Here is a 20,293-nt window from a genome sequence, read left to right as displayed (position 1 = left end):
TATAGACTGCTCAAGCGGTTAAAAGTTCACTCGAGCGAACTATGCTAACAATTTCTATGTTCAAACTTCGAATAGACATAACTCCCTTGTCTGAACTCCATTTGGGGTGGTTGTTTTGTCTAAAATCAAAGCCCCGGAAATAAGATTTCAATGGTTCTAGCCTGACACTTAGATTCAAAGTGTGGAGATAAAAAAGAGCAAAATAGTGAAGACAACTCAAAAATAAATATTCGAATTTGGAGTTTTTGGTTCAATCTTACCCAACCATCATGTTAACACATCACTTGAGGCTCTAGACACCTAGAAGAAGGTCCCAATTATAATGAATAAGAAGGTCAAATGTAAATCTATCATTTCCAAGGGTCAAAAAATAACACAAGTGCAAGGTAACGATCATCAATAGACACAACAAGTTTGGTTTTGGACCCGAAATGTCAAACGAATGCACCTTTTCGTGCATCTGAGCCCACATTTGTACTTGCAAAAATCTCAAAATTCTCAAGAATCAACTTCTTCTAAGACTCTAGGTCAATATTGACATAGTAATCGTTCGAATTAGAAAAAGAATAAATTACACCATTAGTTCTTATAATTTAAGTGAAGTGTCACTTTAGTTTCTGTAGTGTCAATATGAACAATATGGTTTCTACACATTCAATTTTTTTGCATTGTGATCCCTTTATCACTTACCATTAGAATTTGGGACGAAAAAGCTTCTACTTTAGTCTTGTTCACTTGCAAAAGCTTTCCAATTATGCCATTCAGTGTAAAGAATTGATCTCCTTGAAAACACATGAAAAAACAAAAAATTATTAAGTAACCTTGGGTTATGGACTACAAAGTATAGTTTGGATGGCCTAAATGTGAAACATTCCAACTCCAATCACTGTACAACCCCCATCAATCAAAGATTTTTGATAACTCACAAAGTTAATTTTTGGAGAAGGAATCCTTATTCATATCCGCAATTTGTATTGCTACATATAACGTAACATAACTACGATATGTAAAATACAAAATTACACGCAGTAATACAGAGTATTGACACAAATTATCTCTCAAGATGAAATGATTGCCTTTCTTTGGTGTTACATAGGTATGAGCAATCAATTTGTTAGTTGGTTCCACTATTAACATTTCCACATTCCCGCACAAAAATTTAGAAGGAATATCTCTATGTATTTTGCCTCAGCTAATTTATTTGTCATTGTAGACACCCTATTTTGGTTGGTTGTAATACTTGGCCCGCTCGGGAAACGCCGCCTGATGATGAGTATAAGAAATTGTTTGGAACTCTTAATTTGTCAACTTTTACCTGAAATCAGATGCACCCGAATGGACTTTAGCCTAGCCAAGCAACCTAACCAACCTTTGTAGACCTATTTGCGCCACATTGGGTTCCCACGGTCCAATTCCTTTTTATTCTCTCTAGACCTTGCACAAGTTCGAAAAAATGATATTATCTTCTCCACGTCATTTTATATTTAAAAAAAAAAAAACTTTAGATTTTTCAAAATGGTCTACACTATTGTATAGCATTTTCAAAGAGCTTTGAATCCAATTTAAAACAAAGATTTGGAAGTCATTTTTTGATCACTCGTCAATTTTTGATAAACGATGGTAAAATAGTCTTTTCACAAAAATTATAAGCCAAACTTGGACCGAACATTTTCTATTTTATTTTAGGCCTATTTTTGTTATTTAAATTGGACCAACTCTCAAAAAAATAAGTGGCCCAAGCCTAAAATCTATTTTGAAAGCACTTTCCATCATCTAAGGTTTGGAAAAAACACAAAAAAAAGGTGTGCACCCCCATGCATGACCGGATTGGCCATAGGCCCTGTTTTCTAGGCCAATGGATGGCTGGGTCGGCTATCCCAGAGGACCGGAATGGCCCTGAGTTGTCGATTTTGGTTATGGCGCTTCGTTTTCCTATTTTGACCCTAACTTCTCAGTTGATCTTATCTTATTCCATTTTTTGCAATCCCACATCATTTTTTAGAAGAAAAATCCCTCTTGCAAAGGCCTATATAAAGCCCTCTTCACTTCTATTATTTTTCATTGAAGATTGGAGTAACTTAATCTTTTAGTCACATTTTGGAGATATCGTTGCCATATTTTTGTGTTGACGTTGTGTCAATGTGAATTTTTTTATGCTTGAGATGATTCACATGACATTCTAGTGGAAACTAGGCCTATATGATACATTTTTATGAGTTTTCTTTGCATTAGTAGATTCATTCATCTAGGTTCATACATATTTTATTAACCCTTGTGTTTTGACTTGGTGTAGAGAAGCATTAGGTGATTTTCTCTCTCTGTTTTTTTTTTTCTTTTTTTTTCTCATCTTGTTTGTTTTTGTTTCCTTTACCATGTCTAGCATGCTATCATGAGTCTATTTCCTTATTTTAGATGTCTCTATGTTTGCTTATTGATTGGTGGTCATTTTGCACAAGTTGGAAGCATTTATATCATTACTGCATGAGTTTTCTCCTTTTCTTTGAAAACTCTTGTCAAAACATTTTGCACTACAAAAATGGAGATAAAGCTTTTCAAAATAGGTTATTTGGCTTGTTGTTTGCTTCACATAGTAAAGTTAGTATTAAAAATCAAAACATGAACATTTTGACAGTGAGTCTTATATTAAGAATTAGTAAAGGCTAATCTTTGGATCAATTGAGCTGGGGGTGCTCAATTCATGAGCTTCCCCTCTCATACTTAAACTCACAGACCGAGTTTTATAATTGTGACGAGTTAATGGCCTATATTAGTAGAAGTCACGTTCCTAGTTTCTTCAAAAAGATTATGTGGCAAACCCAAGTCTAGTGATACGGTGTTTATTTGGCATTTTGTTGAATAAGTGGATTTTCCACATTATTGTCTAATATAGACCCTTACTTGATTCACACTACACATTTGTAAACAAGACAGGGGTGAATTGTCGAGCCGGTCTTATCTGATGTCCCATAGGTGTCTACAACATGCTAGCTCGTATCTGATGTCCCACAGGTGTCTACAACATACTAGTAACCCAAATTCATAAATAAGGAGGTGAACAATTATGTGGATACAACTTAGGATTCACAGTTTTATGATAGTGACCCAGACAAATTTTGATTATCTTTTTGATGACCAGATGTCCGGACTAACTTACGCGCACTTTAACTAATTCTGAGACCCATGCAAAGTGCCCTATCTACGTAGATCGGAGCAAATCTTGGACATAGCCCATAGGCGTGGCCCCAAGGAGCAAATTGCTCCTAATGAGAGTTGAACCTAAAACTTAGAGGGAACACATCCCTAGGCCCCAAGTTGCACCCACTAGGTCAACCCCTTGGGGTGAAAGATTTTGATTATCTTGAATCATCTTCTACATCATAAAGCTCCTTGTGATCACAATTTTGCTAGACGTGATAAGGCCTTGGGAAGATTTTAAATATATATGCATTTGATTAACATTGTTATTCAAAAATACATAGATATAGGATTTTATTTTATTTTATGTTTTATTATAAACCCCTCTTTTCGTCTATTTTGGAGTTATATATTGTGTTAGAATTTTAGTTTCAACAAATTACATTGCAATTTTAACTAGAGACTTGAGATGAAGGAAGTACCTAACACGTAGCTTACTAGCAATCCAAATAGGATTATAGGTTCATGGTCTTCTAGAAATTTATAATTTTAACTTGAAAAATGATTCTGAGCTTGAAAGTGAAGGCTCGAATGGCTTGAAAGTGTGGGGTTACGCGCCCGTAACACCTCTCTCTTTATCTATCTATTTTCTCAGTGTTAGACCTAAACTCTCTCTCTCTCTCTCTATCTCTTTGTTTCTCATCATTCTCAACTCTCCCTCATCCGACTACCTCTCTGAATCATTCGAGTCCATCACCTCCTCTCTTCTCCCAAACAACGTCGGAAAGTTGTTGTACTGTAGAAAGGACCGTCATCATGCTCGGTGGTCAACAGGATACTTCTCTCATTCGAGCTACTCTCATCCGACTTGGTGGTCAGTGAGATACTACTCTCACAGTCGATTCCTCCCATTGTCGGAAAACGTATATACGCCGGATTACCGACCAGAATACATCTGAATCTCAGGTAAACTCTGAATCACAAAACTAGGGTTTAATGATTGAGTGAATCGTTCAGACAAACCAAAATAGTTTAGGGTTTTGTGTTTTTCCGTGTTGTCTGACTGTCTGATGTATTCTACGTATATATGTTCTTCGGTATTTGTTGTTAATTGGCAGACCATTCTCCTATTCCGGTGAATTTTTCACCCAATAAGTTTTGCTGTTGAATGTTGCCCCAAGAACTTTTCTTGCTAAAACTTGTGAATTTGTCAATGGTGAATTTGTGAACGGTGAACTTTTGCCTGGAAATCTTTTGGCCCAACATGATAATGGTGAATTTGTGTATGTGGGTGTACATTTACTATTTAGGCAAAGAAGTCTCTTTGTATGGTGTCTAATACATGATAAATGACCTTACTTGTGTCTGTCTATGGTGTCTAAGACATGATAAATGACCTTACCTATGAGTAGTGTTGAATAGGCCAAGTGCAAAGATTGTCCAGGGGCATAGTAGTGGAGTTGTATGATGGGAATCAAAAACCCTTGAGGAGCAACCTAATAGTGAATGCAAATTTGTAGACGGTCTTGTATTTTTTGTTTTGTATTTGAAATCAAGAAGACTGGAAGGGAATTGAAATGGGTTTTGTATTGTTTATGCATATTAAAATGGCTTTTTCTTCTACTAACAATAGCAACATTAGATTAAAACCAAGAATATGTGATTGTAAGAGAACAGCTGCAATGTATATTGTACGAACCAATGGGAATGGAAATCAAGGGTGTTTATTTTTTGTTTTCCTGTCAAAATATGTAAGTATGTGTTATGAAATTAACTTTTAGTCTTTCGGAAATTATTTGTGTAATTTGAATAACTGATTGTCATGCATTATAGAGTAATAAGGAACACTGCAATTACTTCAAGTTCGCTGACGATGATGATGAGGATGTTACCTCCACAATCCATTTCAATACTGGACCTTACGGATGATGATGATGAGGATGTTACCTCCACATTTTATGGTTTTAATTATGTAGAATAGGTTGAATGGTTTAATTACTAATGTGTTCCAAAAATTGCTCAAGTATAATGGTCCAATTTTTTATGAACTTGTAAACATGTACCAAATTGAAAATACCCAAAATGGTATGCAATATAAAATCGTTGTCCTGTCAAGAATGGCCATAGCACAAGACCAAAGTTAAAAATTTACAACTAACCAAAAGAGTATAAAAACAAGGGGGAATTACTTTATAATGTAGTCGAGAAAAAAAAAATTACAAACATATAAGGGGTGCAAGTGATTCTGTGGTGGAGTGTAAGTGAAAATCTGTGGGGATGCAAGTTTCACTTGCACCCTTCCATGTATGCTTTTTTTTTTTACACTGTTAAGTTGTTCCTCCTAAAAGCAACAGAGATACCAAAAATATAATTACAAGTCATTTATTCAAATAATAGATGTACAAGCACGAAAAATACCTTGCATGTGTACTTCTTGTGACCAAGCTTGAACTCCTCAATATGATGTTGTTCTTTCTACAAAACAATTCTGGTGAGCTGCCTAGCGAATGTGTTGGAAAATCCTTCTAATGCCTAAGTCAATTTACAGGATCAATATGGGGAAAGCTCTATAAATTTGAAAGTTAGAATTGCAATACTTCAATTAGGGTTACCTTTGAACTTTTGTATGTTCCATAAGGTAGAATTCTAGTAAGGTTATAATTCCTCTTCGTGGAGTCCCACCAAGAATCATCTTCTTAAAACATAAGGCCTATCATTTAACACCCTTATCACTAAAGTTTAAGTGAAATAACCTAACTCCCAGGCTGACAACCAGACTGAGCAAACTCTCTATCTGCTTGCACACCAATCACATAATCGCATTGACCGAGACAAACCTCAAGTTAGACCACCAAGCAAAAACACTATGCTGCACTGATTTTTCCCGGTGTACCTTTTTGCTAGGTTCTCCATTCCAATCAAAGATTTAGCTTGGCTTTTCGGCTCGGTCAACATGATGGGGCCAATTCAACCTGGTCAATAGCCACGCATTGTTTGTCCGGTCATATATTCGTAGCTCAGTTCTAACTTTCAAGTCAGCAAGTCTATTAGCCGGCCCAAGGCTAAGGACCATACTAATTTAGCAAGATCCAACTCAAAGGGTCATGGTAAATTAGTAAGGTCTAACAGAAATGCCCATGTTGAATTAGTAAGGTTCAACTCAAAAAGCCATGTTGATTTAATCCCGTCCAATAATTTGGTGTACATTACCCTCTCAATAAAAATTGTGTAAAAAGAAAGATATTAACAAAAGTGACACTGAAAATATCACAACATGGGGATGATGCATAGTATTATTAAGCATCCATAGGTTTACTATTTTTTGTGTTAGTTTATTTTTGTTTTGGATTTATTATTATTTATTGAGTTGTGTTGACTGATCATAAAGAGAATTATCAATGTATGTAATTCTAACTTTTTATGTATAGATTTTAGGGAGATTGAGCAACAAGTCCCATATTTTGGACTTGTAATCTATATAGTCCTATATTTTTTTTTCTTGTGATCCATTTAGTCCTTTTTGATATGTAATGACTCATTTGTCCACCACATTAGAGTGTCACATTTACAAAAAGTACACTAAAGAGTTTTTGTGTCACATCATACCCGTCACGCTAGAGTGTCAAATTTGAAAAGTATACTAAAGAATTTTTAATTTTCTTAAAGTGTCACATCATGCCCGCCATGTTGGAGTGTCATATGTCATGTTTGGGAAAAATACACTAAAAAGTTTTTAATTTTTTTTAGAGTGTCACATCATGCCCGTCATGTTGTCACGTTTGATAAAAGTACATTAAGGAGTTTTTAATTTTTTTTAAAGTGTCACATCATACTTGTCACGTTGTCACATTTGAAAAAGTATACTAAGGAGTTTTTTTTTTTTTTTTAAGTAAAAGTTTTGGAGTGTCACATCATATCCGCCACATTGTCACATTTAGGAAAAGTACACTAAAGAGTTTTTAATTTTTTTGGAGTGTCACATCGTTGGAGTGTCATATTAATACCTGTCACATTGGAGTATCATGCCTGTCACATTAATAAAATGGTATAGTTGTCCACCAAAATACTACGAAAATTAAAAATAGGACCACACAAAAAGAAATTCTCAAGTAATAGGACTTAACAGATCAATAGAAAAAATTTGGGACTGATTGGAGTACTTGTTTATGAGATGGGATTTATTAGTAAATATTCTTAAATTTTATTTATTATATTCATCATCTTTTGTTGGACTATGTTTAGAAGTGTAAAAATGGTCCGCAGCCCATGGACGGCCCAAAGCCCGCCCACGGCCTAGAAATGGGCCCCTACTCGTTTGGGCCCTAGTCTGAGCCCAGCCCGAGACCGTGGACCAGGGCTTGGGCCATCATTTTGAAGCCCGACCCATTAGCCCGCTTAAGGCCCACTCAAGGCCCGGCCCGCCTAAGGCCCAATGTTTCTTTTAGTGAAAAATAATAAAATTTTACTAGAAAAAAAAAATTTTTGTTTAGGCCCGCCCAAGCTCGATGCTAGGCCTGCCCAAGGCCTGAATACCCCCTCGGCCTGGGCGTAGGCCTAATTTTCTAGCCCATGGGCCGACTCGAATTTTTTGGTGGGAGCCTGCAAGGCCCGATATATGCCGGGACGGGCCAAATTTACATCCATAACTACGTTGTTATGTATTGTTGATTTTTGTGAACTGTGCTATTGTTTTTATATAATAAAATTATTCTTTCTTTAGCGATAACAATTTTTATAATTTACGTAGGATGGATAAAACTCTTGGCCATGTATTGAAGATATTTATTTTATAATTTTCAAAATTTAAAAATATTTAGAATAAATTGGTGATAAATCCAAATTAAAGAGGGTATAAGACATTAAGTCAAATGAATATTTTTTTTGTTGGTGAGAAATCCACTCTTTGTGAAATAGATTGATAGAAAATTCTTTTGTTTGTTTTGAAGAATATTTTATTTTTAATTTTATCCCTTAATTTATCTGTTGACTTTTTTTTATTTGTTGACTATCTATTCAATTATTTTCCTACTTGTTCAAAATTTTTCCCTGTATGTTCAATTTTTTTCCTCTAAATTCTATCTGTTCAATTTTAATTTTTTTTTTTCTGTCTATTGAAATATGAAGCTAAGCAAAATCCTATTTGTCAAGCCAAAATTTTACTATTTGTTGAAATTTACCACATGATATGTTGAACTTTACAGCTTTCTTCTCTCTCTATCTGTTGAATTTTTTTTCTATTTGTTGAAATTCTATCAATTTAATATGTTGAAATTTTATAATTCTCTCTCTCTCTCTCTCTCTCTCTCTCTCCATATGTACAGATATTATTCAATTCAATATGGCTTTATCATTTTATCAACTCAGACCACAAAAAATAAAAAAAATCATCAACATCAACATCAACATCAACATCAACATCATCATCATCATCATCATCATCACAGATCATCATCAAATTTATCACAGATCTAGATCATCAACATCATTATCATCACGGATCATCATCTAAACCCTACTCCACAGAGATTGAAATTATGGAAACCCTAAACCAGTGGACATTGTCATAAAGTTTGCCATGGACTTAAGCTTACCATTGTTATAACATATCATCATCATCATAATAGATCATCTCTGTATACGTATATATATGCTTTATATATACATATACATATACGAAGACGAAACCCTAGCAGCGGTATTGGTCATTTTCGATCTACTTGAAGCTGTGAAGAAAACGACGATTCTTTCATGGCGGAGGAGATCGGTGACGGAGATGGTGGCTGAAGAGATCGAAACGGAAACGACGAGAGAGAGAAAGAGAGAGAGAGAGATCTGCCAAATGAGATTGTAGACTAAGATCGATCTCTTTGTTATTGTACAAGCCTTCGGCGGCGGCAACGGCAACGGCGGGCGATGGAGGAGGTTTCATCGCCTGTAATGTGGTATGCAGTCGACGACGGCGCAATGCTTGAGCGCCATTGACACATGCTCCAATGAAGCCAACCATGCTAGTGGTAGTAGTGGATGTCAGTGGTTTTTAGAGAAAGAGAGAGAGTAGTGTATGTCAGTGGTTTCCAGAGAGAAGAGAGAGAAAGAGAGATGTTGGGTTTAATGGAAAATTCTATTTCCACATCCCTATTTATTTCATTACATATTATTTCTCAATGTACACACTTATAAATTTAATTAGCTATTATTTATCTCATTCCACACTGTAGATATTTTAATTATAACTCTTAATTCAAATATTGTACACACACTTCCTACCTAAACATACACACCCACACAGCCTCCGGAGAGAAGAACATAAGACCCAGTGGATTCCGACCACCATGCCGCCGGCACCTTTCAGGCTCCGCTTCGCCAAATCTGTTTCATTTTGGCTTTTTTGCTCGGGACCTTTTTTCACTTGGGTTGTTGAGAATTGTTTGTTTTGTCTCATGGGTTTTGTTTGAAATGTGTTTCTCACACTTTTTCTCTATTGGATTTGATGTGGGTTAGTCTTGAAATCATGTAAATCTGTTTGTAAGTTGGTTCATAATTTCAATTGATACCTTCCAATTGGGCATTTCTGGTGTTGCTTTGGAAGTTTTGAAGCAAAACCCCTCATGTTAATCAACAGTTTTTAGAGAGATAAAATAGGAGGATGATGTTGGAGAGGGATAGACTCGCAAGAGAAAGATACCGAGAAAGGGAGAAGAGAGAGATGCGCGAAAATGAAGCAGAGGAAAGACAAGGCGACAGAGGAGAAGAAGGAGAGCAAAGCATAAGAGAAGTGGAGAGTTTGTTGTTGGTGGTAGAAAGAAGAAGTCTTACCATCGAATTTAAAACCTAACCCTCTGTTTGATTGCTGAGAAATAGAGAAAAGTGGAATGAAAATGAATTTCCTAAATTAGTTAAATTAAGCCACAATAAATGTGATCTAAAAATTAAAAAAAAGAAGAAGTTATCTCGAAACCAAATAAACAAAACCAATAAATTCCAGTGTACATCTAGTTCTTATATTTTCTTAGAGACCAAACAAACAGCACAGAAGAGAATAGTAAATATATATCTATTACCACATGAATTTCCAAAAGAAATGCTATTCTTTCTCTCTAATTTTCAGACCAAAGCAGAAGAAGTAAAGGGTATTGAAAATCTTTTGTTTGGTTGCTAAGAAAACAGGGAACAGAGAGAGAGAGAGAGAGAGAGAGAGAGAGAGAGAGATAACAAAAAGAAACAGAGAATCAAATAACAAAACTGAAAATCAACGATCGTGTGGTGTGTGTAGTAGAGATTTAAGGAACAAAACACACTTTTGTTTTTTCAGTTGGAGTGAATGGTAAGAGTTACGGAACTTCGGGGAATTTTTGGCGAGGCAAACTGATTTAGACAGAGAGACTGAAAGGTAGCTTTTACACACTCTATTCTTTTACACGCTCTGAAATTTGGCTACGTTTATATGTTTATTATGGTCATTTTATTTTAAGATATAACTATCATTAAAATAAAATTTTATTAAACGTGTATATTGAGATAAGTTGGTGTATGGAAATAGAATTTTCCTTTGGTAATGGATTCAATTCAATAGATAAATTGTAAGAATACGTAATACTAATGGGTATTTTGGTCATTTCCTACTATCTTGTCCTTGTGGACATAATAAAATAGAGCATCAACCTTTAGACAAAAGAAATTCGAATATGGACTTTTGAATCGAACCCCCAAATTTTTATAATTCCATAATTTTGAAAATTTTCTTTAACGATAAGAAACTTTGAACTTTTATAATTTACTTAAAACAGATTTTATTTAGGGTAACTACCAATAGGTCCTAATAGTTAGATTTAATTCTTATCAAGTCCTATTAAAAACATGTTCTAGTAAAATTGTCGTTAAAAATAATTTTTTGTGATATTTTTTGCATATGTTGTTAAAAATTGGCAATTATTACTTTTTTTGTCACAATTTTTATAAATTGTCGCTAAAACTTACAATTAATAACGTTTTTCTATGACAAAGTTTTAAAACTGTCGCTGAAAGTTAAAAATTAATGACTTTTTTGTGACGATTTTTTTAAAATTGTCACTAAAATTTATAATTAGTGATTTTGTGACACAATTTTCGAATAGCCATTGAAAATTAACAATCAGTCACATTTTTTTAATAATACTTGATGAAAAATATCATTAATTATCATAAAATATATTGGATAATAAGTCCACCTATTAGAATGTAATAGCCCTCATGCTATCCTAACCATACTCATATGCATTCATGTGATTTTGTCTTGTAAACTTGCATTTCGAGTCTTGTCCTTGTTTGTTTAAGTGTTACAACATGTTTTGTATCTTGCTTGGTGTGAGTTTAGCCGAGGTCATTTTCAGTTATCTTGGAACCGCTTTGTTTGACCTCCACCATTGCCCTGATATATTGGCCGAGATGTCATTACCTAGGCCGAGGTGTTCATCACCAAGGCCAAGGTGTGAATCATCTAGGCCGAGATGTTACCTTTGCACCCAAGTGATCTTGTCCCGGAATGGTGTGACCTAGACCGAGGTGTGGCACATCTAGGCCAAGGTGTGGCACAGCTTAGTCAAGTGTTGTCCTTCCTAGCTGAGGTCATCATTCCCTACTTGCCTATGTCTTGTTATTAGCCGAGGTCCTTACTCGCTAGAGTGCCCATGCCGTCTTGCTTGTTGAACACACTTTGTCATAGTTTTGTCTTGTCACTCAGTCACCTTTTTGTTTAGCACCAACCAGCCGCTGCCACATGCCTCTGTAGAGGGTTAAGTCAGCCAACAGACTTAGAAATGAATCATTTTGCTACATATCTTTGGTTGTGAGGAGAGAGAAGCTCTAGAAGAAGAAGAAGAAGTTTAGAGTGAGAGAGTGGGTTTCGAGCTTGATTCCTAGAGATCAAACCATTAAATTCGCGTATTGAGGTTAGATTCTTGATCTACTCTAGTCTTTCTTATTGATCATCTAGCTGTATTGCATGATCGAACCCGTTTTGCATGTCATGCATCGATTTAAAGTTGGTTTTAGAAAGAGAAAATGGTGTTCATGTGTTCTTGAAAGAAAGGTCTTGTTTAATCTGAAAGTTTGCATTAAGCTTCGTGTCTTTGTGTTTGTTCTCACTAGATCCTTGAATATGGGTACCCAGGTCCATGTTTTTGAACTCATAGCATGAAATCTCAGATTTTGTAATAGCAAATCACGATCTTTGCATTCATCATCCTCATGTTCATGTCCTCCATGTTCATCATGTTCTTCAAGAAAGGGAAACCCAGATTTTTCCCGACTTCATTCCGTTGAATGTGGCCATCGAGGCAACACCTCGACAAGGAGGTGTGGGACCTCGGCCTAGACCTGGTAGTCGCCCAGCATGTTTTCCCGAGATAAAGAATTGTGCTTGTTTCGATTTGACTTAGCCTTGAGGAATACCGAGATCATCTGCATGCATGTGAAACTTGTTTGAAAGTGCATTCAACCGACCTTGCCATGTGTTTGTAGGGTTTGGACTTGCCTCAACCCCGACGTTTGAAGGACTAAGTGAGTGGTATTTTTAATAAAGTTATGTTATAATGCTTTGATAAAGTCTTGCTTTGCTTCGTTTTGAAAAGTATTTGTAAGCATGAATGGTTATTCCTAATTAGAAAATATATACATATCTTGTTTTGATGACATTCTTGGAAAGTCCGTACGTGCTAAGGGACTATAAGCACTTGTAGCACAAAGTTTGGAAAGTCCGTACGTGCTAAGGGACTATAAGCACTTGTAGCACAAAGTTTAGAAGTCCGTACGTGCTAAGAGACTATAAGCATTAGTAGCACAAGTCCTTAGTGTTTGGGGACTATAATGCAACGACACCATTGAACTGAGATATCTCCCTTGTCTTGCCTTGTCTTGTCATGTTTGCCACGGACGGTTTACCGCGTGTGTCTTGTTTGCCGAGATGTCATCACTTGTATTATAATGATGTTAGTAAGCATCCTTTGAAACTTGATAGATTTGGAAGATAGACTTGATTCATTCCTTGGCTTGTAACAACTATGTTATGTATTGTTTGATAAAGATCTTGAATACCAGTCATGCAAACCCCTTTATTTCTTATACCATTCACTGAGTATCCAAGCTCACCCTCTTTATATATATGTAGGTGATGAGCAGGAAGGCGGTGACACCTAAGTGTGACTCGCAAGCTGTTTTGGGTTTTGTTATGCCGGCTTAACTTGCATACACGTCGGCAGTCTTGAAAACTATGCTTCTCGGCTTATAATGTCTGTAATTTACACATGTCGGCTGGAGAAGCCTTTTGATCAAGATGTAAATTGTATTTTGTATTTGTATTCAAGTTGTAATATTATGTAAAGTTGTATGCTATTCCATGTAACTTACGCACTGCTCTTATGGACCACTTGTACTTTAAAATTATTGCTTCCGCACTTGTGAGCCCCATATATATTTATACTCTGTTTGTGTGTGAATTTTGAAAGTTGACTTTCAGTAATCTCGGGTTACTGGTCATCACGGCACTAAACTACTAGGGGCGGTTTGGGGTCGTGACATAGAACCTACACGTAAGTCCTCTTTTATTTATTAGTTTTTCATTAAATTTTGAAATAATTGAAGTAATTAAATTTGTTAATAATATATGAATACCTTTTGAGTATTGTATTTCTAAAGGAATAATATTTTTAAAATACCAATGTTTAAATTAAAGAAACTAAAAATATGAAATTTAATTGGTTGAAGGGTGAAGCTTGAATTATATTTATAATTTTCCTTTATATGCGGATGCGGTGTTTTCATTTGATTTGGTAAATCGGAGCCTTGTTTGACGATCGGAAAACAGTTTCCTTTCCTTTATATGCGGTGTGTGTGTGTTTGTGTATTTTTAGATGGATGGATCGATTGAGTGTGGGTATGGTATGGTATAGTATGGTATGGTGTATGAGTGTGTGTATTGAAATTGATCAATCCTTCCTGCAAATCTTGATCTTGAGTTGAGAGCCGTGAGAGAGAGAGAGAGAGAGAGAGAGAGAAGAAATGGAAGGAGAGAAGAGGTCGAAGACGAAGATAGTGTGTACGCTGGGGCCAGCTTCGAGGTCAGTGGCGATGGTAGAGAAGCTTCTGAGGGCTGGAATGAATGTCGCTCGCTTCAACTTCTCCCATGGCTCTCATGATTACCACAAGGAAACCCTCGACAATCTCCGCTCTGCCATGGACAATACTGGCATCCTCTGTGCTGTCATGCTCGATACCAAGGTCTCTCTCTCTCTCTCTTCGATCTCTTTTTTTCATCTGCTAAAATTGTTTTGTTTTCTCTCGTCCGCATTCAATCTCATTTCATCTGCTAAAATTGTTTCGTTTTCTCCCATCCGCATTCAATTTCATTTTGGATCTGTTTCTACGTATATCCCCCCCCCCCCCCCCCCCCTTTTTTTTTTCTTGCTGTTTTGGCTTTCATATTTTGGAGATTTTGACTCTTTCTTTTCACATGATGACACTCATGACCCACTTGTCTGTCCTTTTAGATTGGTTTTCATATTTTTTTTGGTTACTTTTTTTTTTTTTTTTAAATATGTATATATCAAATTTGAGTAAAAATTTCATCTATATCGAGTGTTCTAATGAAATTTTTTCATTTTTTATCATATCACGGGTTACTGGGAGTTGTCCGGCTGGTCGATCGGTTAGTGTAAATTTATGGACAGTGTGAAATAAGGAAGAGGTTATCCGGAAGGACAACTGGCCAGACAATGGCCAGTTCAGGTGCATGATTCCAATGTCTATCTATAATAATTTGATGAAAAACTCCAACTATTCCCAATTTGATGAAAAGTTTAAGAAATCTTAAATTTGATACTGATTTGATATTAATGGGCACCAAAACTGTACATTTTTCATTAACGGTGGAAAAGCTCTTACGTATTCATTTGCAATCTAAAATTGCCTATTTTCTTCAATTTAGCTATACTATTTGTAATTTTTGCAATACGTAGTGCTCATCATAACAACAACTACTACTCTGAATGGTTCTCTTGCATTGGAGAGAGACAAATTGGGGAATTGGTTTTCATTTGAGATTTTGACTTATCCCATATTGTAAAAGCAAAACTAATTAAAATTAGATTATCATTCATTTTTACTCTTAGTAGTGTGTAGTTTATTGGAATGGAAAAGAATAAAATAATTATTTCATCAAAATAACTGTTTCAATATTTGGTTGACTAAAAAATATATTAATAAAATTATCATTCACTATTATAAAAAAAAAGACCATTCCATTTCATCTCATTTCAATAAACCAAATAAAAAATTACTAACTGAAATTTCAAATGAGCTTCTATACCGTTATTCTTGTAAGAATTGGTGCTAAAGTGGACACGTGTGCCAGAATTGGTGCTGAAGCGGACAAGTGTGCCTGTGTCTATGTCCGACACGTTCAATTTTCAAATACACTATTATACTATTTAAAAAATTTTAAAGTCATACATTTCGGACGCCAACATCAATGGACACATGTTCAAACATACACTACTATATTTAAAAAAATTTTAAAGTCAAATACATTTAAGACTCGTGTCCATCATTTATTCATATAAAACATGTTATAAGTTGTACAAAATAACTTAAAATCTAATACTAAAACAAAAGTTATTTATATTTATACTTATTAATCTTTTCTCTTTTAAATTTTAAAAATTTGTGCTATGTTATAATATTTTTCTTAACTTTGTATGAAATATATATATATATATATATATATATATATATATATGATATATGATAAATATATAATGACATATATTTTTGGTCTTTCCCCCACATGTTATTTCGTGTTGTGTCTTGTAATTTTTAAAAATGTCATATATGTGTTGTGTAATGTGTCCATGTCAATGTTTCTTAGTCCATATAAAGCATTTCAAATGAGAACTAACATTTCCTCATGGGAACACGACTGAGCTGGAACATTTCAACTATATCTAATTAATAACATGGTTCAGGTTTAAGGTTATGATGAACATATTCCAAATGTATCAACACTCTTAAGTAGGCTTCCTTTGGTCAGTAATGACTCCACTTTTGATGATGAGTTTCTACCCTATCCTTGCTTTGCACTCCATATTAAGGCTTATTTTGGCAACATTCTAAAATAGCCTAAAAATAAAAAAATCACTATAAAAAAATTAACATTTTTTTCCAATTTTTTACATGTCTTTTTGTAAAAAGTCAAAAAGTCACTAAAAAAACCTCTTTTCAAAACAATCTTATGTCACTTTTACTGCACATTGGAACATATCCTCAGTTCATGAAGGCAATCACGGTTTCAAAACTCAACTAAGAATTTGTGTCTAAAATAAAATAAAAAAAGAGGTCAAAATTTGGCTCAGTTTGAGTAGGCCACAACTTTGTATAGTGTTTAATTATTAAGTACGAATTGTAGATTATTTATTCAAATTTAAAGCTGATGATCAAAAGGACCATCAAGGTTCAAAGCTCAAAGAAAGAGGGAAGGGGAGTGAGTGCTACATTATGGAGAGATGTGTTTTCCTAATTGTTCATTTCATTTTGTGACTCTATAGGGTCCAGAGATTCGAACTGGGTTTTTGAAAGACGGCAAGCCCATCCAACTGAAACAGGGTGAAGAGATCACCATCTCCACTGATTATAGCATCAAGGGTGATGAGAACATGATTTGCATGAGCTACAAAAAATTGGCCGAGGATGTAAAACCACATAGCGTGATACTTTGTTCAGATGGCACAATCTCATTTACTGTTTTGTCTTGTGACAAGGAAAGTGGTATGGTTCGATGCCGCTGTGAGAACACAGCTGTTCTTGGCGAAAGAAAGAATGTCAATCTCCCAGGAGTGATTGTGGATCTCCCAACTTTGACAGAGAAAGACAAGGTTGATATCATAGAATGGGGGATTCCTAATAAGATCGACATGATTGCACTGTCTTTTGTCCGCAAAGGTTCTGACTTGGTGGAAGTTCGGAAGTTGTTGGGAGAGCATGCAAAGAATATCCTTCTCATGTCTAAGGTTTGTTTATTTATGGGATGCTAAAATTAAATTTGAAGTCTGATTATACATGCACATAGAATTTAAACATTTATATTGGTGGCCTTGAAACCTTGGGAAATGGAATGACTTGCCACTTTGACTGCTTCAAAGTATGATATACTATAAATAGGTTGACTTCAATAACAAATTGGAGATAAAAAAGGAATGAGAAAGTGAAAACAAGCATCATATAGAAGTTTTTTTTTTGGATTACTTGTATACCAAAACAGAAGAATCGTGAAATTTTGACCCACATTGCCAACGGATCTTGTAATGCAAGATTAGCTATTCGAATATAGTATTTGGTTAAAAAAACATTGATTGATAAAATGGTTATAATTTAATAAGCATCATTTAGTTTGATAATTGCTCTAGAGATTATAAAAGTGCGAGTGTGAGAGCTCCAAAGTCTTCCTTACTCAATGCTATTATTTATTTATTCTTATTTTTTGTGTGTACTTTGGTCCATGTGTACACAAAGTGAACTAAATTCTTCTGATATTTGATTATTTTTTTTTGGTTGTCTCTACCAGGTTGAAAATCAAGAAGGGGTGGCAAATTTTGATGAAATCCTTGCTAATTCAGATGCATTTATGGTTGCACGTGGTGACCTGGGAATGGAAATTCCAATTGAAAAGATATTTTTGGCACAGAAAGTGATGGTTTACAAGTGCAACATCCAAGGAAAGCCTGTTGTAACAGCTACCCAGATGTTGGAGTCGATGATCAAATCTCCAAGGCCAACTCGAGCAGAGGCTACTGATGTTGCCAATGCAGTTCTTGATGGCACAGACTGCGTAATGCTGAGTGGTGAAACAGCTGCTGGAGCTTATCCAGAACTTGCAGTTAGGACTATGGCCAAAATCTGTGTAGAAGCCGAGAGCACAATTGATTATGGGGATGTTTTCAAAAGGGTTATAGCAAATGCACCGGTGCCTATGAGCCCATTAGAGAGCTTGGCCTCTTCTGCAGTCCGAACAGCCAACTCAGCGAAAGCAACTATGATATTGGTCCTAACCAGAGGAGGAAGTACTGCAAAACTGGTTGCTAAGTACAGGCCAGGGATGCCAATATTGTCTGTGGTTGTCCCAGAGATTAAGACTGATTCATTTGACTGGTCATGCAGTGATGAATCTCCGGCAAGGCATAGCCTTATATTTAGGGGTTTGGTTCCAGTTTTGTCTGCAGGGTCTGCTAGGGCTTCACATGCAGAATCCACAGAAGAAGCATTGGAGTTTGCACTACAACATGCCAAGGCCAAGGGACTTTGTAAGGATGGAGATGCCGTTGTGGCTTTGCACCGAGTTGGGACTGCATCTATAATTAAGATTGTCATTGTGAAGTAGATTGAGATGATTTGATGCATTGGGTCGTTTTTTAATTTTTCTTTTCCCCTTCAGCCTTACCTTTTTTGATAAAAGGGTTTCAACTGCTGCACCTTTTGAGTTTTGAATTTCAAGTTCTCTTAAAATTGTTTTCATGACTGAGTTTTGCAACTAATAATACTAATAATGGTGTGGAAGTGGAACTCTTTTTATGTTCATTTGCATTTTTTTTTTGGACGATGTGGGGGTGGTCATAATTCTTGGCAGATTCTTTTCTTATTTAATTTTTGGTTGGGCAGATAAGCAATGTAAATGCTAATAACTATTTGACTATTTTGTCCACATTTTCATGACTGCACACTCTTATTAGGAAAGCGCATATACGGACTTGCAAGATTATACAAATATGACACGCTGATGATAATTTTAAAAAATGTGGGATACGAGTTGCACATAAAATATATAATTTTATATATTTATATATATCGTATATATAAATGTATTATTGAAAATTAATAAATATATATATATAAAATAACACTTTTTTTTATATATAAATTTATATTATTTTTCTTTTATCTTTATAACCTAATTTATTTCATTCAAATTTATTCATGTATGTCTAATCAATGAACACATATATTTAAGTGATGGACACATGTATTCTCTAAGGTGCTGATTGGTAACACTTACGTTTTCAGTTTTCTGTTTATATTTATAAAAATTTTAAAAACTCAAATAAAAACTTGTTTAGTAAAATTTTTGATTTATAAATCAGTGGTCTCAGTTTATAAATTTGGCTAAAAAATGAAAACACAAAAAATGTGTTTCCTTTTTGAGTTTTTTTTTTTTTTTTTTACTACCCAACACTAACCACCACCCGCCACCATTTTCTACCACCGTCTTCCACCACCACCACGCACCCTCCACCACCACCTACCACCACCACTCACCACCCACCTGCCACCACCACCCACCACCCGCCACCACCATCCACTCGCCACCACCACCTACCCCTCCCCGCCACCACCACCACCACCACCACCTACCACCCACCTACCATCCACCCTCTACCACCCACCACTCGCCACTACCATCCACCGCCCGCCACCACCACCTGCCACCTACTTGCCACCACCACTCACCAGCCACCTGCTACTACCATCCACCACCAGCCACCTGCCACCCACCAGCCACTACTACCCACCACCCATCACCACCACCACCATCACCACCATCACTCACCACCCACCCGCCACCCACCTGCCACCACCACCTACCACCCACCCATCACCACCCTCCACCACCCACCCCCACCCGCGCATCTGCCACCCACCTGCTACCACCACCCACCAACCGCCACCACCACCACTACCTACTCGCTACCACCCACCACCCACCACCTGCCACCGTCACCCACCTACTCACCATCACCGCCCACCACCCACCTGCCACCACCACCTACCACCGGCCACCACCACCACCGCCACCTACCTACCACCACCACCCATCCGCCACCACCCACCACCACCCGCCATCCGCCACCCACCTGTCGCCACCACCTACCACCCGCCATCACCACCACCACCACCACCACCCACTCACTACCATCCACCACCCGCCACCGTCACCTATCCACCCACCATCACCACTCACCACCCACCCACCACCACCCACTACCACCAGCCATCCGTCACCCACCTGCCACCACCACCCGCCACCACTACCACCACCACCCAATCGCTACCACCCGCCACCGTCACCCACCCACCCACC

The 20,293-nt window shown here is 36.4% G+C and overlaps 1 protein-coding gene across 1 annotated transcript; it reads left to right on the top strand.

Annotated features, from left to right (window-relative positions):
- Nucleotides 1–13,787: 13,787 nt before the first annotated feature.
- On the top strand, nt 13,788–18,735 carry LOC145806642 (pyruvate kinase, cytosolic isozyme-like). The gene is made up of 3 exons (XM_082904005.1): nt 13,788–14,388; nt 16,710–17,171; nt 17,726–18,735. Exons 1-3 carry the CDS (start codon nt 14,170–14,172, stop codon nt 18,536–18,538), a joined length of 1,494 nt encoding a protein of 497 aa, XP_082760131.1. The 5' UTR covers nt 13,788–14,169; the 3' UTR covers nt 18,539–18,735.
- The last annotated feature ends 1,558 nt before the right edge of the window (nt 18,736–20,293 follow it).

This window comes from Camellia sinensis, chromosome 14 (genome assembly GCF_055761805.1).
Source record: "Camellia sinensis isolate YWXY chromosome 14, ASM5576180v1, whole genome shotgun sequence".
NCBI classification, from domain to species: domain Eukaryota; kingdom Viridiplantae; phylum Streptophyta; class Magnoliopsida; order Ericales; family Theaceae; genus Camellia; species Camellia sinensis.
The sequence above is the reverse complement of the archived record's forward strand: the minus strand, read 5'-3'. Positions and strand labels throughout refer to the sequence as shown.